Source organism: Ptychodera flava, chromosome 19 (assembly GCF_041260155.1).
Source record: "Ptychodera flava strain L36383 chromosome 19, AS_Pfla_20210202, whole genome shotgun sequence".
In the NCBI taxonomy this organism is placed as follows: Eukaryota; Metazoa; Hemichordata; class Enteropneusta; family Ptychoderidae; genus Ptychodera; species Ptychodera flava.
In genome coordinates, this window is record NC_091946.1 from 17,078,534 (window position 1) to 17,106,087 (window position 27,554).

The 27,554-nt window shown below is 36.8% G+C and overlaps 1 protein-coding gene across 1 annotated transcript; it reads right to left on the reverse strand.

The window, feature by feature from the left end:
• LOC139118733 (uncharacterized) lies at positions 1-26,896 on the reverse strand. The gene is made up of 24 exons (XM_070682157.1): positions 26,712-26,896; positions 24,364-24,754; positions 22,198-22,339; positions 19,211-19,330; positions 18,426-18,551; positions 18,184-18,300; positions 16,989-17,195; positions 15,920-16,132; positions 13,930-14,151; positions 13,463-13,672; positions 12,565-12,795; positions 10,939-11,157; positions 10,175-10,462; positions 9,711-9,863; positions 7,952-8,246; positions 7,231-7,334; positions 6,172-6,335; positions 4,606-4,719; positions 4,216-4,321; positions 3,439-3,511; positions 2,935-2,992; positions 2,607-2,677; positions 2,099-2,174; positions 1-1,792 (listed from the first exon to the last, which is right to left on the reverse strand). The coding sequence occupies exons 1-24, from the start codon at positions 26,795-26,797 to the stop codon at positions 1,595-1,597; spliced, it is 3,984 nt and encodes a 1,327-aa protein (XP_070538258.1). The 5' UTR covers positions 26,798-26,896; the 3' UTR covers positions 1-1,594.
• Between the last annotated feature and the right edge of the window lie 658 nt (positions 26,897-27,554).

Here is a 27,554-nt window from a genome sequence, read left to right on the forward strand (position 1 = left end):
AGAGCATAAATATTAAACTTTAATTAACAATGGTTTGTAAAAAATACTTAAGATTCAAATTTAACATAGTAAATGGAATAAAACTCTACGTTAAACAGGGGTGTACATATCATTACGTTAAAGAACAAACCTACAAGTAAGTTTACAGAAAAACCATAATTTTCGGACTTCGATGACGCATTAACATGAGAGTACAATGCATCATAAAAGTAATGCTGTATTAACTCTAACAATGACTATTTTATGTCTCGAAAGTATTTGCAGAATTTGTATTCAAGATAAAGCAAAATGGAAATTCGCACATGAGAGAATGACTGATATAACCGCTTAAGGCAGCGAATTAACACCATCAACTGGCCTTTCCTTTAATTGACAAAACTTTGAGAATTATATTATGTTACTATGGATACTTAACTTGGGGAAGAGAACTCGCTGCCTCGGTAACTCTCCTTCCCTAAACGAAAGTTTCAAGTGCGAAAATCAAACGATGAAATCATTACTAGAATTTGAGTGAGATGCATTGAAAACATTTGATTGATAGAGTTTTTCAAATCAAATATTTGGTAATGAAAGCTGTGCATTACTTAATTCCATGCCGTAACGTTAGTATATGGTTAGTGCGAATACAGTTTTTATACTAAATTTTAATAGTCCTTGTCCGTTTTCAAATAGCAATAGGTGGTAACGTAGTAACATGTGTAAAAAATAGCGTAAATCACAGTAATGCTAGTGAAACATGGCTAGATATAAAGGATACATGCAATATCAATTTTTTATGAAATTGTTTATTTTGACAGACAGAAATGTATACTGGCTGACATTTGGAAAATTGGGACAAGGTATAAAAAAATGCACGCCGCGATACTTAGAAATGACCTGTCTTCAAACCTGCTAAAACTCTTTCCTTCCTCCCGCAAACAGAGACACAACTCTAAAGAACATATCAATATTTGGAAACAAACAGATAACAAACAAACAAACAGATTTGTAGCTACAAATCAAAGGCACTGTTAACTTGCTGTTATATCATCATTAAAACGAAGTTTATTGAAACCCTAAAAACACCTAAAAATTTTGAGTGGGCTACTAATTTGTAAGTTTCATTATAAACTGAATTAGTTAGTAGAATGGTGCTGTATCACTGCTCTTCGCACATCGCATTGTGTCACCCAAAATTCGCACCATTTACTGTTTTTTCACTAAACTGTTGGATATTCAGTTTTTTACTCCCTGGGTACTCCGAATCCATTACCTCAAATAATAAGCCATGGTCGCTAGCAATAATATACCTGCTCTTCTTGCATCTACAGTTTACATTAAGTATCAAAAGATATATAAACATCTAAAATTACCATGCATTATATTTAAAACATAATGCTTTTACAGTTTAAACTATTTTACGTGTCCCTTGCGTGAAAAAAACCATAACTTCATTCTGATACAAGTCTACTTAATTATTTGTCATCCTTGCCTTATATATTAGAAATAATCATAATGTTGCACTAGTCGGAAACAACTGAATACAAGTCCCGTCAATAGTATTGGGCCCCTCTAGCATGGCATTGATGATAGAGATGGTAGGTAAAAGGACAGCTCAGAAAACCTTGTGTGCATCGTCGTCGTTAGTCATCATGATTTCTCGCCTCTTTTGTTTCAAGTCATGTCGTTTCCTTTTGAAAGTGACTTTTCCACATAAGTTGACAATAAGTCTCACGAATTCACAGACAGTGATGACGGAGAATCCAACGTACAATCCGAGAGTACCGCCGACATCGCTCAGTAGATCTTCCCACTGCATATTTTGATTTTGAAAGAGAAAGGTTTCGACAAATAAGTTACTTGTTACATTTTACTGTAAATTGTTCATTAATAACTAGATGATACAAGGTCGGTAAAACAATTTCAAAAAACGTTATACAATATTGAAAATACATTCTTTTTACAAGGTGATTGGTCAAAAATCATAGGGAATGGAGGAAACATTTAATCCCTTGTCCGAACATCTAAAATTTTTGACATGACCAAAGCAGACACAGGTCTGTCCCAGAGATACCTATCTTATTAAACAACTCTCGATAATTATAAAAGAAGTTCCTACCGTGTAAGCTGGCAGTTCTGACGTCAACTCGTAATTAAGAGTTTCAAAGTAAACTTTCAACCGGACAAGATTAGCCCTGAAAGCACAATTTCCGAACATAATTTAAAATGTTTGTAGGTCCTTTTTAGTTTTTGCATATCTATCTATCTATCTATCTATCTATCTATCTATCTATCTATCTATCTATCTATCTATCTATCTATCTATCTATCTATCTGTCTATCTATCTAACTTCTGATACCTATCTACCTATCAACGAATCATCGCACCCTATCTTTTGATTCAAGCCACCTAACTTTATATCTATCAACCTATCTTCAAATTCCCCTAGCCTAACATAGAAAAGTGTGGACCTAAAGTAAATTTGCGAACCAAGTTAGGGCGTTGATTTCGCGCCATAGACATGAATACATGCGTCCGTTTGTCCACATATACGTATACCGTCCCATACTTCATACTTTTGTACATATATCTGAGAATATTAGCAGAAGTTAATTGTAAACCTTACCTTGCACTTTCCAAATTATGCATATTTTGGGTTTTCTTGTTGCTGACCTGTACCAGTTTAAGCAGATTATTCTGAAGTTTTGAAGATAAAAGAATTATTACCGAAATTTCCGAACCTTAAAGTCATAAGTAACACGTTAAGGGTTGTACTTGCAAAGAATTGCTTGTGTCAGTTATGCACCATGAATGCACACTAATTTACTGTTTGATTTATACTTGCACAAATAGTGTATGTAGGCAAGTTTAAGTGCGCGTTCATGATTCGCCTTTGACCTACAATGAGGTATAAAAGTACAAGCCTCTTAAATGGACATGTTATGTTCACTTACCAAATAAGCGTGAGATGGCCACTGTGATTGTGATATAGTCATGTCGTACTTAGTTTCGCTGTAATTAAATCATTCCATAAATGGAATTTGTTTGAATAAAGTAACGATAGTTTGGTGTCATAGTTAGAGAAAAATTTGGGTTATTGTTTAAGAAATCGCCCATATTCTACCGGAAATTTTCACCTTGATTGGGTTGGAATGGAATAGATGTTTAAACGTCTCTCTTCTCTTAGATCAGTTGTCAACGTGTTGACATAAAACTCAGAATGCCGAGAGATGGTTTGGGATACTCTTGTTACTCATCAGCACTTGGTCAATTCGTCGAATATCTCTTTGTATCCACTTTAAAAAAGTATAAATTAAATTGTAAAGTGTGAAGCAATTCATCGATATAAAAAACTTGGAAGTTGAGCAAGCCGTTATCAGTTCAACGTGCCCTTTGTTGGTTCAGGATTTTCATTGAATGACCGAGGATAGCATTATGATTATTGGCAGAAAGCTTACCTGCATGGTGGAGGGCAATCGCACTGAAGTAAATCCTTTTGGTACAGGTAATAGATCAGTTGTTTGCATACAACTTTGACAAAGTCAGAGAAAAACATTGAATGGAAATTGAAGTTATTAAAGTGATCATAGTGAACTGACTGGCAGGGAAATAAAACAATACGGCTAGTTTTCAATCGGGTTCGAACCCACAACATACGGCATCAGTCGCCTAGCGGAGAGGCCACAGAGAGAACCGCTCGGCTAAATCCCCACTCTCAAAAAGAGTGGTTCAATAGCCGGCTAAGGTGTTACATTTTTCTGACTGAGACCGCTCCACACGTTGTAGAGATACTTAAATTTGTAAATCTCAACAAGAGTTCCGCAAGAATGATCATGATACAACTATCATTTTCTAATAGCTGTGATGTAGAATGCGAATCAGATACACACATTTTGATTCATATGGTTAACTACTCTACTAGTAGTATGCTACTTGTATTTACTTATTTTAAAGCTTGTGAAGTAAACGAAGTTTCTCTTTGATACCAAAATGTTATATTATTGTAACGCATGAATTTTAGTTTGGTTTTAAAAAATGTGGTTTTATGTTTATTAAAATAGTAAAGGACAAAGTTTAAATCTTTAGGCTTATGTTTTCAAAGACAATAATCTGATAAAAACATGTCTTCGCACATCTTAATATGACAAATTAGTAGGAAAATTCAATGTATGATGGTCACCGGTCTTTTGGATACAGTCGACTGAAGAAATCATTGAATGTCAGAAGAGATCTACCTTGAGTTTCATTCAGTATTCTGCACGGTGGTGCATGGATACCCAACTTGTCTGTGCATCCACAGTACATCACTAAGGCATTCTGGAGGCACGCTTTCTCACATGCCTGAAAGAAAAATGGTATTGTATCCAAGTGGAAATCAGTGTGGGTAGTGATTAACTTGCATGTAAGTTCACACAATAAATTGTATGAGAGTTACAAAGAAATCGCAGTTTTTTAACTTTCTAAATTATGAATTTTACATGTCGGACATTGATGTTGGAGACATTTGGCCAATAAAAGCTAGTTCAATTCGACTAGCGGATGCTTAATTATGCCACCTTCCTGTATGAATGTAATACTTGAAGTGATTAGAGACGACAGTAACGCTTAAAAATAAATCATCTTACCGCCAGCGTATATTGTCCCGACACATACATTGCCGCTACACGTTTGTCTATGCCATTATTGATGAATAGGTTGGTACAATTTCCAAAAGGATAACCTTGGCGATTAAGCTTGCTCTAGAAGATAGAACAGTACCCAAACATACTGATTATATAGTTCTGTGAATATTTGTACCCTTTCTATCTTTTTGTATATAAATCTCATTTGCCCAGGCTGTCGCTAAATCTTTATGTTTGCTTGTCCTTTATCGGTACGTCAGTCAGTTCGAGTGTACTACAGATTCATTCACATGGAATTCCTATGACAAATATTTTTTTCGATTTCCATTCTACTGGCTATCTGGTGGAGTATAGATGAGAGCTTTGACCCAATGTATTCGCATAAGAAGGAGTACACTAGGTACGTAGGTTCTGAATAGCAATCCAACAGTGTGATTTCCATGACTTTGGCAGAGTGAATGGAAATTTACGATTCATATACGTTACGGTTGAATTTAACTTGGCTCCCGTGCTTTCTTGCGATAGAAACTTGCCCTCAATTCATCCCTGATTAAAATTTACCGATTATAATGCCAACAAATTTTCTATGCGAGCAGTGTCCGTCACTTTGAACACAATTTGTCAGACGAAAACGGTTTTGCCCATACAATGTAACAAGCCAAAATACAAACCACGGTATTCTCTACTCGTTGCATACAGAAGCAATTGGAAGAAAAGGCCATTGTGACAATACCACGTTGGAGTATGGAAATCACAAACCCTCCTTCTCTGAACCCTCTACCCTATCCACAACGCAATGATACCCTCTTAAGAAGGTGTATATCGTGGTATCAACAGAAATTATATATCCCCATCCTCTAAAGGCTTTTTACTTTGGTTTACATTAATTGTTTTCGTAAATGCACAGAACATGATCAGAAAAGTTTTGTCAATATTCAGTTACAATAATGATATATTTGACAGACGTAGCTTCAGTAAATACCTTCGAATGTATATTTCATAAATTTCCATTTTGTAATATGCACAAAATGTCAGCCCACCTTTATCTAACTCTTATATCTGTCTGATTTCTCGCCAAACAATGTTAAAGAACGCACTGTATGAGAGCAAAGTTACTTCTCGGTTGAAGAAAACGAATTTATAATCCGTTATTTTAGTTCGTCGTATACAAGGAAATGTATAACCAAAGTCCATGGAATATTGATATTGTAGTAGTTTAATGCGAGAAGATTTCAAACTTGGTGTTTAGAATTTCTCTTGTAGAGAAATTGTAAACAGTAGAGAGAAATTTCAAACTGTACAGAGACATTTCAAACAGTAAAGAGAAGTTTTAAGAAGTAGAGAAAAATTTTAAGCGGTGCGGAGATTGTCGTTTTCGTCCATGGTAATATACTGATCATTATCTCTTTCATATAGTAAAACCTCAGTCCCACATCATTACAGAAGGCGGTCCTGGCACTCCCCGTAAGGTACTAGCACTCCAACGGATTACTTATCTGAAGTTCCTCTAAATGAACCGACTACCCAGTTTTCATTTTATCGAGATTATTTGTACAGTGTCACTCTTACCATTGACAGCGACACTGCTGTAACTGTACCGGGCAGTGCAAAAAAGCCTTGGTCTTTCGGGAAATATTGACTCCCTGGAGGCGTTATTCCTACAACTGCGGCCGAGTCTTGTCCGTAAATACTCAGGTACTCATCTTGTTCCGTAAACAACGTCAAGGCCAAGCCTGAAAATAAATGGTTACATTGTGTTTCGTTCTTCTTACGCCAAATGTCCTATTTAGCAGGGTACGCTTACCCATTCCGGACACCTGGTACCACCACTAACTATCAGTGGTTCAGGATGGTCCTACTAAAATTTGTAAATCTCAAATGTCCCATGGAACTGGTAATGTATTACCTTGAATGAAAATGATTGAGCGGATGAAAAAACAAGACTCTGTTCCAAAATAGAGGTTTTCAAATCCGCTTCATCTACAGCTAGGGAGTCCTTTCCTCATGTCTGTAAGTTGTTTGTTCTGGGGAGCCCTCCCTTCATTGTATTTCGCGCCATTGGCTTTGTACGATCCGGCCGGTCAACATCGCTACGTTTAGACTGAGTGTTCACTCGGCTTCTGTTTGTAAGTTCAAACTTTTTTCTTCTCGTCTGTACAGATTGATTTTTAGCTATAGTTCCTTTTATAAACCAACAACTCAGTTTTTTGAATAGTTTTTAAATGGCTTTACGCCAGTGTTGCTCTTTTTCGTTTTTACTAGTCCCATATTTACTGTAATTTTGGTTTTTTTTAGATTCCTGATGAAGATTCCCTGTGTGGAATCGAAACGTCGAAGTTTTAGAAATAAACTCTATTTTGGAACAGAGTCTTGTTTTTTCATCGGCTCAATACTACTCTCAAGACCAAATTTCATTGCCACCTAGTACCTGCTACTGTAGTTGGACTGACACCAGTTCTAAAAACAAACTCACTCGAAAATGATTATTGGACCAGTTTAATGTCATATTAGCTTACGGGTATACATGTCCACCATAGAATATAATGAGTCAGGGAAATGCTTTGAAATGAACAAATTAAAGTCATGTGACAGTATGTCTGTTATTACACATAAGGGAATATTCTTTACCTTGGTCAGGTCCGGTACCTGTCGATTGTCTGATCTTCTCTGGATCCCCATTAAAGTGGAAACAGTTACCATACCGTTGATCTTGCGAAACAATAAAATCTTTTCTAGACATAATAAGAGTGATAAATTTTTCGATTAGTTTATATATCAAATGCAATTGCCATCACAACAAGTCGTTTGCACGCAGATAACGAGGTACCATTTGCCCATTATGACTATACGTCCGTAAACATTATAGTAAACCGTGTTATCCAAACAATTATGCGTATCTCTTTCACAGAGATTTTTCACTAAAATTCGTCATCAATTTGCCAAAGTTTGTCATGTTATTTTGAAGGTGAAATCGATTAGATTTTGATGTCATCGTATGGCAGTAATGAGCAGACTAGCGTTTTAAAATAGCGTGACAATGTCAACGAATACAAAGGGTCTGCAATAGAAAGTAGGACAGTAATGTCACATGATTAAAAGTGAGTTCGTTACCTTCACTGGTATTGGTCTACCACATGTTAATACTTTTTGCTATGATATGATGACATGTGGCTCAGTATGTGTGACATTTCTGACGTAGATCTCTCTCTCTCTCTCTCTCTCTCTCTCTCTCTCTCTCTCTCTCTCTCTCTCTCTCTCACGCACACACACGCGCACACGCACACACACATACACAACACATAAACAAACAAACAAACATAATTTATTGATAACTGTATCTAATGCTTACTTTGGATCACACTTTTCCCCTGCGTATGTACATTGAAGGATGAAGTCTTCAGCCTGGTGGCCTAACTCACTTATCTCATCAACGCTAAGTTGTAGAACGCTAGTAAGTTGCTGAAAGTCCGGAGATTCACTGAACGTTCTAAATCTTATCCAATCTGGCGGATCTTCCCCTTTCACGCGATCAAAGTTATGGTGAACGTAGACATTTTCCTCGAAGTATTTGTAGACCGCAAGGTCGTCAGTTATCGTTAAGTACGGTGAGTACCAACCGGGAATAAAGTTAAACAAACGACCGCCTATGGTAAACGAAAGACTCCAATCAGTCAAACATATAGACTTGGTTCAAGACTGTGATTTGTGAATGTTTGAGTAGGGTGAACGCAATGTGGAATCACCATGTATGTAAAAAAAGACTTGGCATTTTTGCAATTTTTGCTTTAAATTATTGATGAGATGACGTTTGTATTGGCTAATCTTTTATTCATAAGATGACATCATCGTATTTGGCATGTTTGGAGGAGTTACCTCTCGATTCCCAAAGAGATGTGCATAAAACACACATGACGTTGTTGATAAAATCACTGTCGGTCTAGCCGTCGGTACTTTGCAAGAAGTCGAAGTAGGTGAATTCGGCAGAAACTAACTCACTACTGCGCAGACTCAAAGGACAAGAGAATATGCACACCACATGAATTCAATATTCAATAATTACAATTTTGCACCTCCATAAACACTTTAGGCAAGCCTTTGGAGCATATTCATGTAATTGCACAGGCTTTCATTAAAGCATTGAGTCCCCTTCTGCCCTTAAGGGGGAACGCATGATAACATTAGATCTTCTCTTGTGAAAGTGACTATATTCATAAGAATCTGTAAGCAAGACTGGAAGAATCAGTCGTGTGGTGGCGCGGTGCTCTGCGACCTCCATTCTAGCAATCTAATTGAATGCGAATGGCAGTATACCTAGAATGCATATAACATACGTAATTGTCTCAGCAATTTTTCAGGTTGTTGTAAAATCAACCGCAAAGCATACGTAAAACTTATAGTGATAAAACTATACGTAAAGCAGTGACACAGTCTGGGACCTTCCGAGGACGCCCCCTTGCCTTAAGACGCATGATAGAAAACCGAACTAGCGCTGAGAAAAAAATAAAATGCACAATTTATGAGTCACCAGCGTTCTTTTTCCCAATGAAGAAATACAATGGCAAACCTAAAAATATATTAGGCCTAATTCTTTAGATGGCAGAAGTCAGTGCTTGTATTAAATGACCTTGAGTGTTAGTACATGCAGACAAACGCGAACCACTGGTATAGCGATGCCTACTTTTGTTCAGGGAAAGCATTGCTAGGCAGGGATTAATTAATAATAAACGCCAATATACATGTCTGCATTAACTTATGGTCACAAATACTCTAAGTGCACTTAATCAAAGACAATTCAACAAAATTCACATGGAAAAGATATCGACATTCTTGTAAAACCTAGGGTTATGTTGGATGATATGCCTAAAATACTTATAAAATGTCGAGTTTCCTAGCTAAGAGTAAAACTGAATGTACTTTTATATTTTTATTGTTGTCGCTATGGAGTCAAGGAAAATTAGTTCGAGTACTCGTTGACAACAATGCTTTTGATTTTATTACCATCATCATCGTCAACGTCACCGTCGTTGTAGTCGTTGTTGTTCTTTCTTATTCCTTATTACTAAGTACAAGCAGTCAAGAAAGTACTGTGATCCGTAATCGCAACTTACTATTTGACTCAGTATTGACACACTCCATCTCATCAAAACCATCCGCACAATCAACGATCGCATCGCATATCTTGTAAGGATGGACGCATTCACCAGATGTACATCGGATGTAGTCAGTGGGACATTCTGTTTCATTGTCCGGTGGAATGAATGCTACGGGTGGGGGAACAAAATGAAGAGTGACGACTCATGAGTGACTTTGAACCTGGCATTCTTTTAGGCAGCAAATTAGTATGTCATTATAACGGGCCTTACGAACCGAAGTGAATAGTACATCCACGCTGGATAGTAAATAATAAATCCACAGTATCCATATATCAATAACACAGAAAACGAAAAATTGATATCAATGTATATCAATCAATCAATTTATGGTCTACATTAAATTCAACTAAACTACCTTCAAAGGGTATTTCAGAAACGAAGAAGATTATATATTTTAATTTGAGAACGTGTTTGCATACCAGTTAGACGTAATCTCTGATAATATATACTTCCCGTCGATTTTACCACTTGTACACCATCGATGCCGTCTTTCAGGTTATGGATCCTGCACGTCTTCGAGCCGTAGTGGAAATCAAACGAGTGACATTCGTATCGTTTCCACTCCATGCACCTATACATACACTTATGCAGCAAAAGGTCCGAGAATACGTCTGTAGAATTTATATTGAGGGTCAAACCATCTCGAGCGTCAAACATTGAAAAATGTCGCATCTTCATGATGTTGGCAACTTCGTTTGTCACATATTCTGGAAGAAAGTGGATGTAAGTCAAGTCGAAAACGTGTGTATTAGTACGTAAATAGAGCTCCTGGCAATTCATCGCTTGACATGATATACGTAACGTTAAAAGCATGCACATCTGTAACCGAAAATGAACACGGTTTCCTTCTTGCGTTTAGTCCTAATGATTTAAACAAATAAAATCGGTGGAAATTGCTTTAATAGCCAAAAGTTTTCTAATTTCAATGACATATTTTTAAAATACGGATAAGCAGCGTGGCAAATTGGTGCTGTTCCAAGCATCTCTTCCAAAAACATGGGTACACTTGAGCCTTCAAAAAGCGTAAGAGAAAAAATGAAAAGCGTTTCCAAATCTCGCAGGATGTCTAAACTATTTTTCCAAAAGTAATCGCAAATTTAACATTTGCTTGCTTCATAAAATCATAAATCATAATTTACGTAAAACTACACTGCTTTGTACAAAATTCATTATGTCAACATACCCCTCGCAAAAACTTTAACTTCGCAGAAATGCAAGTAAGCAAGTTCCTCTTGATCGTTTTGGACCATGACATACTGACCAAGAATCGGAATGATACAGTCCCTTACGATGGTCTTGTCCTGCATATCTCTGTCTGCTATCTGACCTCCGCACTGAACGTTCTTGCCAAAATCGTCTCTATAGTAACCAATACGTATAACAGCTCCCACGATCCTTGATGCTGAAAAGCAACGTTTAAATTTATGTATGTATGTATGTATGTATGTATGTATGTATGTATGTATGTATGTATGTATGTATGTATGTATGTATGTATGTATGTATGTATGTATGTATGTATGTATGGATGGATGGATGGATGGATGGATGGATGGATGGATGGATGGATGGATGGATGGATGGATGGATGTAATGCTTGTGTATATATATATATATATATATATATATATATATATATATATATATATATATATATATATATATATATATATTAATATGTATATATATATTATAAAACACAAATTAATTCAAGTACAAAGTAATAATATCTATTGCATGAATCTTAAGTAATAGATATTGTCATTACAAAAAACAGGATGGTTGAACAGTCTCATATAAATTAAGTTTACTTTTATTGTACGTAGCATACAAGATTTTGTAGATAACATTGGAGATAAAAAGAACCGACTCATGTAAGTGTCTGGATAGAACACACAAGGGGCTGCTAAATTACTTGTCGTGTTAATAGTAGAGATCAAAGTTAATTAGGACAGCACTCTGGCTGACTATAAGATTTACTGATGTCAATCTGTTTTTATAGACACAGTGGAGTGGAGTGGAGTGTCACTTAGACGTCTGTCAAGTTTTACTTCTTAGAAAATGCATTCCCTTCAACTTTTAAACTACATAAACTTTGAAATCGAAGTGGAGTCATCAAGAACTGCAAAAGTTAAACTACAAATATATATTAAATCATTCAATGAACTAACTGAAAATTAGGCTCTCACAGCCCCTTCGTTCGCTACGCAGTTATGCGCCCTCAGCGGTCTTTCTAACAAGCGACGCTCACCGAGACAGCCGTATCCAAACACTCAAATGAGTCGGTTCTTTTTGTCTACAATGTTATCTACACAACTTGTGTGGGGCGCACAAAAATATAAACGTAATGTATATGAGACTGTTAAACCATTCTGATTTTTTGCTGTACTTTGGACTTGAAGTAATTTTATTACGCTCTGCTCTCCACATCGAGCACTGTAATTTCCCGCGAGGATATCTGTTCACACACACACACACACACACACACACATATTTATATATCTACATACAATAAATTTATATATTTACATAGATACAAAGATACATACATACATACATAGACACATAGATACACATACATACATACATACATACATACATACATACATACATACATACATACATACATACATACATGCAGTGCCTATGTATGTCTATCCACATAGCAGACGAGAGAATATAACTTAATATATATTCTTCATGCATGCATGTAAATGAAGCTGCTTTCTATCATTTATGAACCAATGGTTTTGCAATTGTAACATGTTACGTTGTATAAATATAATTCAGCAACAGACGCAATACCTACAACAACAATCGTAGCGGTTGGTGATAACGACTTTGTATACAGCATAAATATCAATCAAGTCTACCCTCCACCAGGCGCCCCACTCTTTAGCAGAATGTATGCAGCTTGAACCGCTCAACATGACAGGGTTCTCATTTCCATCTACAGCTTTGCTTGCCTCGAAGTAGTAGTATGTGCTGCTTTGTTCTGCTGGCCTGTAGAGGGCTACGTTGGGCAGATTATCGACGATATCTAGTAACCGAAGGAGAAGATTTGAGTGCGACGTTGTGAATTATCTATGGCGATCACTAGAGACTTACGGCAAAGTACGCCTCAGGTACAGAAAGTCGGACTCTCCAATTTCTACAATTGTTTTCTGATCTACCACTTGTGGGGACTCATTTTAAAACTCTTGAAGAAGCAAAATTTTCTCCGACAAACGTTTTTTCGGAAATGGTAAAAGTTTTTTGCCTCGTAGAGTTAACACATCGATGGCGACCAGATTTTCAAATATCGGTGAATGTTAGATAAGTCGTTTCTCTAGTACCAGACTTTGAACATTGACCCAAGGATTCAATGCAAAAAGCGAGGAAACATAGGGCAAGAAAGAAGAAAACAAGAAAAAAAGGCTCGTACACAAAACAAGATTTAGTATTCTTTATTCATTTCTCATAGTTTAATATTCTTTTGTCTTTCTCACATTCTTGTGCCCCTGTGGTTTGAGCAAAAGTTAGTCTTTCACTTTTGAGGCGCATACTACTCCGAAAGCCTCAAATGAGTACTGGCCAGCTGTATATCAGCAAAGTATTGTAAACATTTTAGAGTTTGAATATCTGTCACCAGGCTCCATCTCCCTCAACTCTACTATACTTTTCTGTCTAATGACATGCACACTGATTCTCAAAAAAAACCGCCTTACCTTCACCAAAGACTTGGACTTCACAAAGACTGAGATAGTCTGTTTTATTTTCAAGTTGTACTGATACAAAACGGCCAAACAGAACACATTCAACTGTCACTTCACCATCTTGGTAGATATCGTCCGTTGTTACGGTTTGTCCGCACCGTTCATTATTTTCAATGACGTCATCGTTACCGACTCTGACCACTGCACCGCAGAGACGGTCATCTAAGTATAAGAATACGGTAAGAAGCAAATTATTTCTTTCGTGAAGACTTTATTTAATTTCGTAAAAGTCAAATGATAATATCAACTCCCTTAATCGTCATTTTGTAACTTAAAGGGACAATTGTGGTTCTTTTTACGAAATAATATTGACCTAATGGGATGATATGACAAAAAAGCCTTATTGTGATTATCAGCGGTGCAAAATTCGTTCTTATAACTGTATAAAAATCATTAATTTTGACCGAGATCAAACATACCACAGCAGTCAGCTCTGTTTGTTATGATGACTTTGTGAATTTCATATTCTCCACCAAGATCGACTTTCCACCAAGGCTGGTACTCTTTCTGAGTGTGCGTACAACTTCGCTCATCGTAGTTGTTACTTTTGTCTCCGTCCACTGCTCTCACAGCACTACCATATGCGAAGGTACTACTTTGAGTAGCCTTTTGACTGAGTGCTAAGCTCCAGTATTTTGAATCTATGCACGAAAAATCGAGTATTGTATCTAATTTAATCCAATTTTTACAACATTGTGATTTTTACGCGAGCTTACAAGCTTATTTGCTATTTTTGTAGGCGACTCCGTAGAATGCAACTCGCCTTTCCTCTTGTCATGTGGCTTTTGCCATCGGATTGCGTACGTAACTATTGAAACGATATGTTACAATCGGCCCCACGAGTCCTTTTTGCGACAGAGTAAAGTAAATTATAAAGGGGTCGAGTGATCGCTGCGAGTTTAACGGCCCGCACACCAAACAATTATGGGAATCAATGCCAGTGGACTCACAAAAAATACGTTTGAAGATTTGTGACCTAATGAAAAAGATGATGCACAATACAGCAGTTTGGTACGTTGAATCTAAGCAAATACAATCCTAACAGATAGCCCCTTCGTTTGTTCAGTAAGCTCGTAGTCGGCGTCCCAACTTGCTCCAGCCTCCCGACGGTCATGCTCCAAACTCTCCCAGAGGTCTGCTCCGAACTTATGCCTAAACAGAAATCATCCGTATAATTTCCCGCGAAAATTGTCCGGAGAAGGAAGAAAATTAATCAACATTGTAACCAGATATACACTGGATTTGGAATAGAGCGCGAAATCAAACGGTCTAATTAATTTATTCATGTAACTGCGTTAGATTTCGACCTAGTTTCGTCAGTCGTCAACGTCTTTCAATATCAGTATGCCAAGTGATAGCCAAGAACGATATAGTTCGACTGCTACACTATCATCGCCCAACATCTCCCATCGGGGAATGTCTAGTGAGTTTCGGGTTACAGAAACCTAGTAGTGGCTCGAAGTCTTCAATGATAACACCGTTTATTTTGTATAAATGGATGTTAAATACTGCCAGGTATTGTCCCTTTTTCTTTCTCACTTCTACCTGTTCCTTCTTTATTCGTAAACACGCCTCTTATATGCAGTGACTATTAAGATGCAATTAAACCGTAAACTAATCACATTGTCCTCTGTACATATGGAAATCATGCGTGATCTAAACTTCTCACACTGCTACGTTATCATCATCATTATTTTATGGTTTTGTTTATGAGTTCTTGATCTATTGTCACTAGGCGAAAGGTAACAAGTGTGGGTATTACATATGATAGCAAATTGACGCCAAAGTGAATGACCTCTATAACATGATAGTGCCACGCTTTCGGCCCCATTTAAACTTTATGATTCGATTAAATGTGTACTTTCACTCTTCATAAGTTTCCCTGCATGCATCACGAAAAGAGTAAGCATAGTAATAGTTGGAAAGAAATCTGCAGACTGTCCGATTAATGTCATGCATCTCCATACTCACATACATGTGTACCTCGGTAAGAGGAAATTAATAGCGAGGTAAAGTGAGAAAGACGGTCTTTTTACAATTTGTTACTTGTCTTATCATTATTTACACTGCTTTTGCCAAGAAAATGTGAATTCTTGCTAATGGCTAGCAAAATTGTATTCATTGGTGAAAAATTAAGTGTAGAATTCATATTCTCAGCGTCAAGAAGAGTAAATGTCTGCTCGTCTGTCTGTCTGTCTGTCTGTCTGTCTGTCTGTCTGTCTCTCACTCACTCACTCTCTCTCTCTCTCTCTCTCTCTCTCTCTCTCTCTCTCTCTCTCTCTCTCTCTCTCTCATAGGTGCATGTATACGTGTACAAATCATAACTTTTTTCAGATAAGTGTACAAGTGGTGTGTGGTGTAGCACACACATGACAGCATGCATGATAAAAACCATGTAATATGTATTACCCACGGCCATAACTTGAACTTCACAGAGTCGCATATCTTCCTTTTTTCCTTTGACTTGTATGCTTACGTAGCGACCAGCGACAGCACTTGGCGTGCACTTCAACGTGAAAGTTTCCGCCTGCGTCTGGTGCTTTTGGACGCCAGTGTAACAGGCAGGGTTATCATGTGACAGCCCATCTGATCCAACAAGGACTTCGCTATTGAAGAGTCGAGCTGTAAAATGAGTTATCAAATACCTGGATTTCAGATTCCGTTTTTTAACACGGACAAAGAGCAGAGCTAAAACATAAAGTAAGCCTACCTTTGTGGACCTTGATTGGATAATTTTTTTCATATTATTTAAGTTAAATGACTATTGAAACAACCTTGCATTAAAAATGTACTATGAAACCTTTATTCTTTGAAGGGGTTTTGTTGACATAACTTTGTGTTTACAACATTCATTTACATATTAAACATGTCTGTAAATCGGAAATCGTTATATAAAGGGAACAACCTGCAGATGTTGTCTTGCATATATACTTCACAGGTTGCATTATAACAAGGTTCAGATGAAATGTGACCTCGAAAGTTTCAAGAAGAACTAACACTCAGTCTTTTGTGGAGGGACCGTACTTGGATATTTCAAGTACAGGTCAAATGTTGCGTCAAAACTTTAAGGGTGAAATCGAATATGGTCTTGAATCTTTAGGGCTCGATTTGTTGTAGCTTCTACAAATATGCAAGATTATTTCGATATTGTAATGTAGCATAATGTACATAATGTACATACACAGAACCGATAGCTCCTTTTGCGCATGTATTCGTGTGGCAGAAAGACCGCAGATGTATCATACAAGTTTTTCGCTATTAAAAGGGAAGACCTAAGTCTCTGGTTCTAACATTAGCTGTTTTTGACATTGAGTATTTAGATTGTGCTGGCCCTTCGTTTAAAATTTACATTTGATTCTTATCATGTCGACCAATTTGCTTTTAGATAAACTGATAAACGACCTGCCCCTTTCAGACATAATACTCGATGCACAGTCCCTACTTGCTTGGGTTACAGATCACACAGAGTCATACTTACGACCCCAAGTGCGTATGTGTGTTATCCTTATTTCGTAGACAAGATAGGTCTGTCCAAGATCTACTGACCACTGAGGAGAAAGACGTTTTTTCGTATGCGCACATGTGGAATTGTCACCATCTACAGCATTTTCTGATGTACCGTTTACTTTGCTTGGTACAGAGTGATTCGTGGGTTTACCTAATGCGACATTTCTCAGATCAGGCACTGCAAATAATGGCATCCTTATAATTATAATACACTTAAAAATCAATGCAATTTTAATTTGTAGAATTGATAGCTTCTTTTATTTTCTTGCAAATTTTACCTATAGTGTTTAAAATTCAAGATGCCTGAAACGTAAATATCTATTATTCCTGTCTGCTAAATAGTCATAAGCTTATTTATTGCTTTGATTGTTTTTAAAAACAGCTCACACAGTCTAATTTGACTATTTCACAGAAAATATGGTAATATAACACTATATTGAGGCGCTTTAAATAAAATTCTTTGTTTACCGTCCGCGTGCAGGTAGGTTTTCAGAAAAAAATTGGGAAAACGAACACAATGTGAACACTATTACAAATACAAGATTATTTTTCCGAAATAAACCACATACAAAATGAGCTTGTGTTAAAACGCTTGTTTGTTTTGCCTATGTTAGTTCTTTTCCCTGGCTGGCTGGTTAGTTTTTCAAAAATCGAACGGCAAACAAAGAATTTTCTTTAAATGGCCTTTTGTTCATTTGCACATGTATTTATGGTCGAAAATCACTTTCAAATCTAACAGAGATTTTTGAATTCTTACTCTTGTGACAATTATTTGTGGTGTTACAGACATTCTAGTGATATAATAGGGTGGTATATATTGCTTAAAGTTGCATAATTCGCTAACAAGACATAGGTCATCAAGGTTGAAGACACATTTTCACTCTCGCAATGCTCATCATATAGCAATACATGACGAGAATGGTTTAAGACAATTCACGCACAATTGAGTAATGTAACTTCACTGTCAGATTCCAATTGTCAACTGCCATTTCAAACGCGGCATCCTTATAATTATAATAATTATAATAATCGTGGTTGATCGACAGCTTGAAATAGATAATCACAAGTTTGTCCATCTTCATTGTCTGCATACCTCACCAAAATATATGTATATTTCTAATGTGGAGTAGTTAGGTAGTAATTGCGAACACAGTCTTACTGCTTACCACATATGCTGGCGCTTTCATCGCTTCCGTCTCGACAATCGAATAGTTGGTCGCATGTTTTCAAAGACGCTACACATTCCCGTGAAGTAATGCACTGAAATTCGTCCTCAGAGCATTCTAAAATTAAGTAAGAGTCAGTATTTTTTAAAGAATGAATATAATAATCACATCATGTTAACATGCAATAAGATAATGCATTTACACATTCACCCGCGTGCTTATGTATTTTAAGAGAAGCTTACCGCCACAACTAGTCTCATCTTCAGCTCCGTAGCAATGACTAATTCTGTCGCAAAACTTATCATTTGGAATGCAGACACCAAGTTCACTGCCAGAGTCACATCTGAACTGGTCAGGCCCACATTCAGCTGTCATAGCAAGAAGATGTCATGTTTACATAAAGGGAATCGATGGATAGTCAATTTTTAGACTTCGGCAATATGCACAAAGGGTATCCTAGTATTTGCCTGCATTACAGACTTCAACTATTAATGGTTATATCTTTGTTTCATAACATCATCTTACTCATGATATTAAAATTGAAATATTTATTTGAAGAGACGTCGAAGCAGTCGCTGTTCGATGTAGTTACCCTTTTACATACTTCCAGGTGTAAGCATAATGCTAGTATTCATGAAAAAGTAGTGCATGAATTTCGCAGACATTCGGTCGGTAAATTTGCTTTAGCATAGGTGGGCCCTGGTCACTTAAAACTACATGCCACAAGTTTTACTATAATCCGTTGAATGGGGAAGGTGTGCACTTGATTGGCAAATACATATATCCCAACTCTTATGTTTCTACGAATGATATTACACTCCAGTATGCGAGTCAAAGAGCCCGGAAAAAACACAAAAATCTGTATTTTATTGACATTGCTTTGCTTAAAACCTCAATTTGGCGACAAAGAAGTTCAAACTGCTGTACATACGTGTACATCATTTCTATGGCAATGTCAAGGATATTATTAAATCTATTATTTATTCTGATTGTGCCTGTTTTGTTGATAGAAATATTACCAACTCACGATAAGCGCAATTATGCTCGTCACTCATATCACCGCAGTGGTTTACTCCGTCACAGATCAAGTACGGCTTGATACAATGTATACCATTCTTGCATTGAAAATCTCCTTCTATGCAAGGCGCTGGAGAAGTTAAAACAGCAAAACATAATGAATGATGCAAGCAGCGTTGGTGGGGTCCAAGCACTCGACATTACTACTAGGATAGACATGATATTTCCATCGAATCTTTTGCCTTTGATGAAGCTGAGATACGTAAAAAGTAGGTCAAAGTTCATCCGAGGCATTGCTTAAGTCGTTTGCAAAACTATCGCATACTGTCAACATACCCACTGCACCAATTTAATAGCTCAAGTGTAGTTGCTTAGATACAAGTCATATTTTAAGACTTGCTCAATATCCAAAAAATCGAATCTCTGGCTCAGTGTAGGAGATATGTGAAAGTAGATCAAAGGTTATACAATATCATTTAAAAATTGGCAAACAATTTCGTAAAGTGCTTGTTCATTTGAGCTCAGATGGTCTGTCGAGTCTAACGCAGACGATTTTTTTCAATATTATTTTACTGCTATCGTAGAGTTGTTCTTAAATGGCAATATTGTCACTGAAGCACGCGACTTATTGGCACGACTTTCGCAAACTTGAAAGTACTTGCACTTATGATCTTATCTGTAAATTTTGAGTTCAAATGGAAGAAAAATTCAACAGTAATATATCATGATTATTGTAGTTTTTTTTGCAAAAACCTCCTTACCGCGCAACCGATCGCGATGTATTACGCAAACTAGCAAATAACCGCAATTTTAGTTCGAATGGTGCCTGTGTTACGGAGAAAAAGATGTTTTAACATTATTCCTTGGTAATCTAGGGATTTTTTGCAAAAACTTCTGAAAAATCTGAATATATTAATCTTCTTTGGCAGGAGTTTTCAGTACACGAATACACTTTTGACTTGTTTTTTGCAAACAATGACCTTTAAATTTATGCAGTGGTCTACAATCAATATCGTGCTCTAGGCGTTCTTGATTATTACGCGATATGAGTACCCACTCTACTTTTTCTGAGGTGTGAACTTTGGATCGTTGTATCCAAGACTTGTTCACTGTTCCATAGAAAGTTAACAATACGCTTGTACATGAATAGGCTTCTTATAATTGCATTCCACAATTTGAACAAATTAATGTTCAATTCAGCAAATTTAAAGCGGTACTTCAATGATGTTTTCCATCGATATTCATATACGCAGTAAGTACAGAGTCAATGATTATTAATTTTGAAAGGCTGCTCCATTGCAGTCATACATATTTAATAAGTTTATCTGAAGGGCTAGTTGAAACGAGGGCTATCATTGATGGATTATCTTAATTAAAACCTTCTGCTGATATCGTTTGTGTATGCGTGTACACATACAGATATATTTAAGTACACATATACATGCATATCATACACATATGTTTGAACTGTGTGCTCGAGGGTAGGTGAACAATGGCCCGACGTCAAGGGGAAGGTTCCTGCCTCGAGGGTACATAGCCCATTGTTTGGGCTATGATATTACAGAAATAACGGAAGACGCGCTGACCATAAAACGTTTATTTATGGGCAGGGGCGAGAGAAAAGCCAAAAATTAATGGGCGAGGTTTGCCAAGCCTGTTAATTTTGGCTTTCCTCTCGCCCGCGCCCATTTATAAACGTTAATGGTCAGCGCAGAGTCTGTTATTTCCATTATATTATCAACAAACTCCTCCCACCAAAAAACCGTCAAAATTTACGAAAATTTCACGTGCGAACGACAACGATGACCCAAAACTTGTCATTATATTACCATGCCCTGCCCGTCGCATTTTGATTGGTCGAGCTGAGCCATATGACTGACCACAAATACACAGTAATGGTTTGTTTACATGCCCGTGAATATGAATAATAAGATTAACAACTCAAAGTATCGTAACTTTATAGCTCGAACGTAAATCATAATCAATCACAAAATAAAATGGAGCACTTGTGGGTCAAGTTGAAATACTTTTTTCTGAAAATATCTCCGGATTTGCAAATTTTTTACAGCGCTCGTGACAGTGCGTCGCGTATTGCTCAGTTTCTCGGGCCAAGTTGTCGTTCGCTCCTGAAATTTTCGGAAATTTTGACGGTTTTCTTGGGTCCGCCAATAATATAATGGATATAACAGACTCCGTTCTGACCATTAACGTTTATTTGTGGGCGCGGGCTCGAGGAAAGCCAAATTAACGGGCTCGGCAAGCCTCGCCCGTTAATTTTTGGCTTTCCTCTCGCCCTTGCCAACAAATAAACGTTAATGGTCAGCGCGTCGCCCGTTATATCTATAGTGAGTAGTGCGCGCGCTGTAAAGTTGTAAAGTTACTATGTTTACGATATTATTCATATTCACGGGCATGTAAACAAACCGTAACTGTGTATTTGTTAGCAGTCACATTGTTCAGCTCGACCAATTAAAATACGATGGACAGGGCATGGTAAAATAATTTTTATTACATACCTATCTTATATAGTTTTCACTCCAAATGTGTTAGTTTACTTGCAAATAACAATAATATGCTTCATCTCCGTATTGGACGAAAATCCGTTGAAAAATACAAGGATTTTCGAACGGCACATCGATAAATTTGAATCAGTGTTATGCTGTTTGTCGACTTTTTATGCATACATTTCAAAATTCGGACTTCCTTTAAAGCACATGTAATCTGAACAGTTTTATTCCCGAAATTGTCAAATTAAAAACAGTTCCAGTTCACTTTTCAGTCAAATGACGACGGCCAACAGCAGTACGTCATCGACTATTTACAATTGAATCCTATGGAGCGCGCGACGTTCAACATGGCGTAATAAATGTTTGTATATAATGCAATGATTTATGTATATGCTGACATTTACATTGAAAGAGAAAGGACAAACAATTGACTAAACGTGACTCAAAGCTGTAGCTTTCAATTAAAGTCCTGGCAAGTTAACATACTTACCGTAATATGGTGAAACAAAATTTCGTTCCAGCATCAACATTTCACTGTACTTTGAACTTCTTATAGCACTATGCCGAAGCTTATTGGTGTTGCAAATTGTCACTGATGGAAAGTGTAGCGCCTTCTCTGACACCAGCGTTACCTTGCAGATTCATGGAAAACGAAATGAACACTGATCAAAATTGAGATAATGACCCTACCTAGCCAAAAACTTGCATCGTCATGCAGGAATAGTTTCATGGCCAATATATCATGATAAATTGTTATAGGCAAAATATTGTTTATTGTATAAAACCATTCCTAGCAAAATTGAGACGCCTGCAGAGTAAGCCCGAAAAGCTTTTTCAAACAGCAAACTTTCTTCTCTACAGGGTAGAGCACATTATCACGCATAATACGAAAGTCCTGCGGATTTTTAGACTATGTATAGTGAAGAGAACAATGAAGAAACAACAGGGAAGTGAAGGATGGTCTATTTTTGTATGTGTTACGAAACATTTCTGTATATCACTTGGAATTAAGCTGAATTTTTGATGTCTCGAGGTCTTATTTGTTAGCCTACTTTAATAAGGAACGTTTCAAAAGTAACATATTTTGATACTTTTTGATTCTTGGTTAAGAGAATACACTTTGTGTTAATATCCGGTCCGGACCGATCCGATCTTCCGATCTTTGAATTTTATGTCAACGATGTGCAAGGGATATGACTCTAAATGTCTGCTTTCACCTTATGCTTCTCATCCATCACTTAATCAGGGGACAGATGCTGTCATTTTTTTAAAAAAGTATTGTATAGAGGTTTTCCATTAAATACTCAAACGTATATTATTTTCCCAAAAGTAAGTATTAATACAAAATTTAAGCCCTGATGAATATGTATGATTGTATGTACAATATTTAACATTATTGTTGACAAATTACTTTCAGTCCGGACATGAATTCAGATGTGGACAATATAAATAGCTGAAACACAAATACAGGTAGTGGTGTCTATTTTAATTCTGATACATGATATTTGGACAGTAAGAAATTGTATCATAAAAAGAACAAATGCGAGGAAGACGATACTGATAATGTGACTTTAGAAACGTGGATTTAAAGAGTAGCTACATCGCAGTCAAAGTCCTGGCTGTAGCACTTAACAAATTGCCTTTCTACTGCAATAATCAGCCTCTTTCAGCATGGGTGAACTTAATCTTGAAGATACTTAATAATTTACATTTAATTTGTTCACACTCTCAGGCTTCTTTATATGGAGGTGAAGGTCGCTGACCCCAGATGAATCGCAAATGTTGTCGAAATTTCAGTTCTTGTGAAAAGTAGGAATTATCAGTTTAATCTAGTGAAATACAACGCTAAGGGTTGCACTTAATTCGCTCATAGAATGTCGGCTTAATGGCTTTGATGAAGACCGACCATCCTTGTCAGTTAAGATGCGATGTACTATTTTGTATTCTAAATATCAATACAGTTTTTTTCCTTAGATTAAAGAGATCTGAAAACCATTTGAAGATAATGGCAGACACAGATACGAAAATATAAATAACATTTGTACATTTAAATGACACTAGATGATAACTTGTAGCGGTGCATTTTTTTACAACGTTACGATGTAAGAGAAGATACGAGCTTAAAACCAGTCCCATGCTTAATGGCGATTTGGTAATGCAATAACTTGTTGATTTACGCTCTAAAGAGAGGGAGTAAACTCTTACAGTAATCGCATCAATGATATTCATTTGTTCTCAAAGGGTAAGACTAAGCTTTTAATCACTGGTATGCTCAAGTCATCCTGTCTACGAAAATTTGGAATTTATCACAAAACTCATTGTTTTGCTTGTAGTAAAATATGATTTGTTATTTTGTAGATTACGCTACTTATGACATTGCTCTACAGATCCATGGGTTCTGCCTCTCTTGGCCACCTGTTCTAACGAAATCATGTTTTCAATCAAACTGGGTGATAATGACCAACGGTATCGGTGCATCATCACCAACAGAATATTACGAGTTCAGCGGTGAGCAAAGTAATATCAACCACAATCGCAACGTAGCGTTGTGTTATTCTTCGAACACAAGATGTGTCAATTATGTGTAAAACTAATAATTCTTATACTCATCACGTTGAACGCCGATCTATGTATAAATTAAGATCACTTAACCTACCTTAACATTGACATTATATTCAAAGTATTGAACTAACAATAATGTCATCTGTACAAACATCACGCACGCTGCCACTAGGACGATCATAATCCATGTTGAACGAGTGACGTTCGACTTGGCGGTCGTAATGTGAACGATGCCGTGAGCTGTTGTCTCCCGTCCGAAGTCTTCAAGCACGTGCTTCACGGATTCATCATGCTGTTTTCCTGTATCGTCAGAATGCTTGAAGAAATCATGTTGGACGTTCGTTTTATCTGAAAACTCGTTAGTTCCCTCATTAGTGTCGCTAACTCGTTCGTGTAATGGTTGTTCTTCCTTCTTAGTATGGTCGAGATGTGGAGACTTAACCGACAAAAGTGGGTATGGGTTATCCGAACCACCATCTTGCCGACTGAAATATAAATGCATTAGGTTGTGTTCAAAGTGTTGTTGGAGCATTTTTGGTTTGGATGTCTACATTTTAATGTCCTACTTTTGTACCGTGACGAGGTAAACTCTCATTCATGGTAAAGATTTTGGTGTCGCCATTGCCAACATAAATAATCTTTGAAAATAAGCGCAACGCTGCTCAAAGATAATTTTCAGAAAAGTTGAAACTAATTCTTGGAAAGAGCATCTTAATTTGATATTATCTGTTCAGCTTTTCAAATGGTGATCAAAGTTTTGACAGGGAAGTAGTACTTCTTATACATTATTAAAGAACAGTTTCCATGATATCATTCTTCTAATAATGTATTGACTTCCTCTGATGTAAAACCCTGAGCATGAAAAACTGATTACAGGCTGTATACTGGGCAAATATGGACAAATGACATGCTAATTAATGACTATTTTAAGATAATGTCATTATTCCATGAATTCTGATTCAATTATGTAGCATACATGGGAACCATGGTAACTGTGATTCGGTCGGCGAAATATTTTCCGCCCACTGTAAAATTTCGCTAGACCTTAATAATATCCCATGTTGAACACGTTGAACTGGTCATGTCTTAGCATTAAAATTTCCGCTTCTATTTTTATTGAAGGCGTTGTAGCTTTTGTGCAGCCCTGAGTTCTTACAGATGCCCTAACACTTGTAACAATCTCCTGTCACAGTTGCTACATGGAAATTAGGAGACTTGTTGTCTTCTGGTGCTTGTGATGCTCTATGCAAAGTAGGCAAGAACAAAATCGACACAGGAGACCACAGTCATCACTATAAAGCAATCAATAAAAACCCAGGTCAATCTTCACACTTCATGACCTTTTTTCTAGTGCCAGTTCCCGTCTTTCCTAAGCACAGCCACTCTGACTCTCTAATAGTTGGTACTATCTCCATATTCCGTACCGTATTGTACACAAAAATATAGTTACCATTATGATTTTATGTCTTCTATCATGCTCTTAGAACTTCATTTGAATACTAAGTATCGTAAGAACAACGTTCACATTGGCTCAAGTTTAGCTACTCTTTGCTTCCTGCCATATTCACAACTTCCTTCGCCTTTTTCCGTTCAATGTGATGCAGTTTTATCCAAACGGTAACATAATTGAACACTTTGTAGACGCTCATTTTTCACATTATAGTCTTCTATATATTTTAACTTTTACTCTCTAAGAGACTTTGTATTTTGACAGTATATTTTCCAGTAATACACGAGATGTAGTTTCATACCTAAAGTTGCAGATAAATGAAGAAATGCAACAGATAAATTGACTTATGAATAGGGAAAAACAACATGATTTCTTACCCTAATATACGTTACCACATGGGGCAGTATGATATCAAAATAAATGATACCAATCACTTTTCAGGCCTCGAAAAGGAAACTTACAGCACGTCACTAACGTACAAGACATTGCCTAAAATGCATAATTATGAGCATGACCGAGCATGACACTTCACGTTTTTTTGCCTACGCTGTCGGACTCTATACTCTTTTTTGGTATGTTTGTACATCGATGATCCTTTTCGCTAAATGTATGCTAACCTTGTATTTGGAAAAATTAGTCATTGGAAATTCATTCAAAGATCAGATGAGAATACATGTATCTCATGCTCATCAAAATTAAACGCTATTGCCTTAGCAGACGACAACAGTTAGGGTCTGTCACAGCATCTCTAGTAGCAAACATGAACATCGTTCCTACACTTCTATGAAAAATGAAAAATCCAATACGCCTTACCACTGGTCCCGCGACTGTCATTTTCGACAAACATATACTTTCAATAAATCTCACCGTGGGCGAGTACCTGTCAACTCCTCAACAACGCTGAGAAAACACCTAAAGTTGTTCAAATACATTTTTAAATCCTTTATTGAGGTTGTCATGGTGGGGGAAAATCGTATTCAAGTGCTACGCACCTGTCATTTACGCTGCCGGCGCCTCTTCCATATAGCCAGGAAGCACGATATGCAATTGGTGTTACAAAACTTCTATATCTTTCCATCGTGTTTCAATGTTATGTTGCAGACAGATCAAGTAAGCCGATAAAATAGTTTGTGATGCGATCGAACCTGTCACAAACTCTTGTTTAACGAGATATGTTAACTAGTTGAGTTCCAGGGAGTATTTAATATTTCTTTGTTCAACCACTGTCATTAAGCTAATTTCGATATTAATAAACCAGCCAATCCGAGTTCTCGCATATGATGAATAACTCAACAATCAATGGCAATGTCGCGTATCACATATCATTAAAAGTCACTTCACGTCTCACACTTTAATTAAAATCTTCTGTTTGCGATCTTTTGACTCAACGGTAAACCTTTAATCGAAATCTTCTTGCTTTGTGCAAGCAAGGTACTATCATTTATTAATTTATCGCGATCTTCATCTGTTTTTTTATTTCTCATGTTCAAACCTTACTTATTTGTGGAACATTGTTACTAGTGCACCTTTTCAATACAGACTACTCTGAACACCGGAATCGACTGTGAAAATTTTAAAAACCGGCTGTAAGACCGTCAAATACTTCAAGGATGGTCATAGAAAAATAAATCGTTGAAAAATATTACCATCCACTTAGTTTTTAAGCCTACCATGATGCGAGGATTGATTGAAATTCTATATGAAGATCCTTGAAAGGAGATTGCATGCAAAAAAAAATACTTCAAGGCGAGTGGTTGTTATCGTGGGCTCAACATCTCGACAACCTCGTCAGCTGAAGATCAAATAACCAAAAAAGCTGACAGATTTCTTACGCA

Coding starts and splice junctions, on each gene's coding strand:
- LOC139118733 (XM_070682157.1), bottom strand. CDS start 26,797: ATGGAAAGATATAGAAGTTTTGTAACACCAATTGCATATCGTGCTTCC. Junction 22,340..24,363: donor AATATAATGTCAATGTTAAG/GTAGGTTAAGTG, acceptor TGAATCTGCAAG/GTAACGCTGGTGTCAGAGAA. Junction 19,331..22,197: donor TTTTGTTTCACCATATTACG/GTAAGTATGTTA, acceptor TAACTTCTCCAG/CGCCTTGCATAGAAGGAGAT.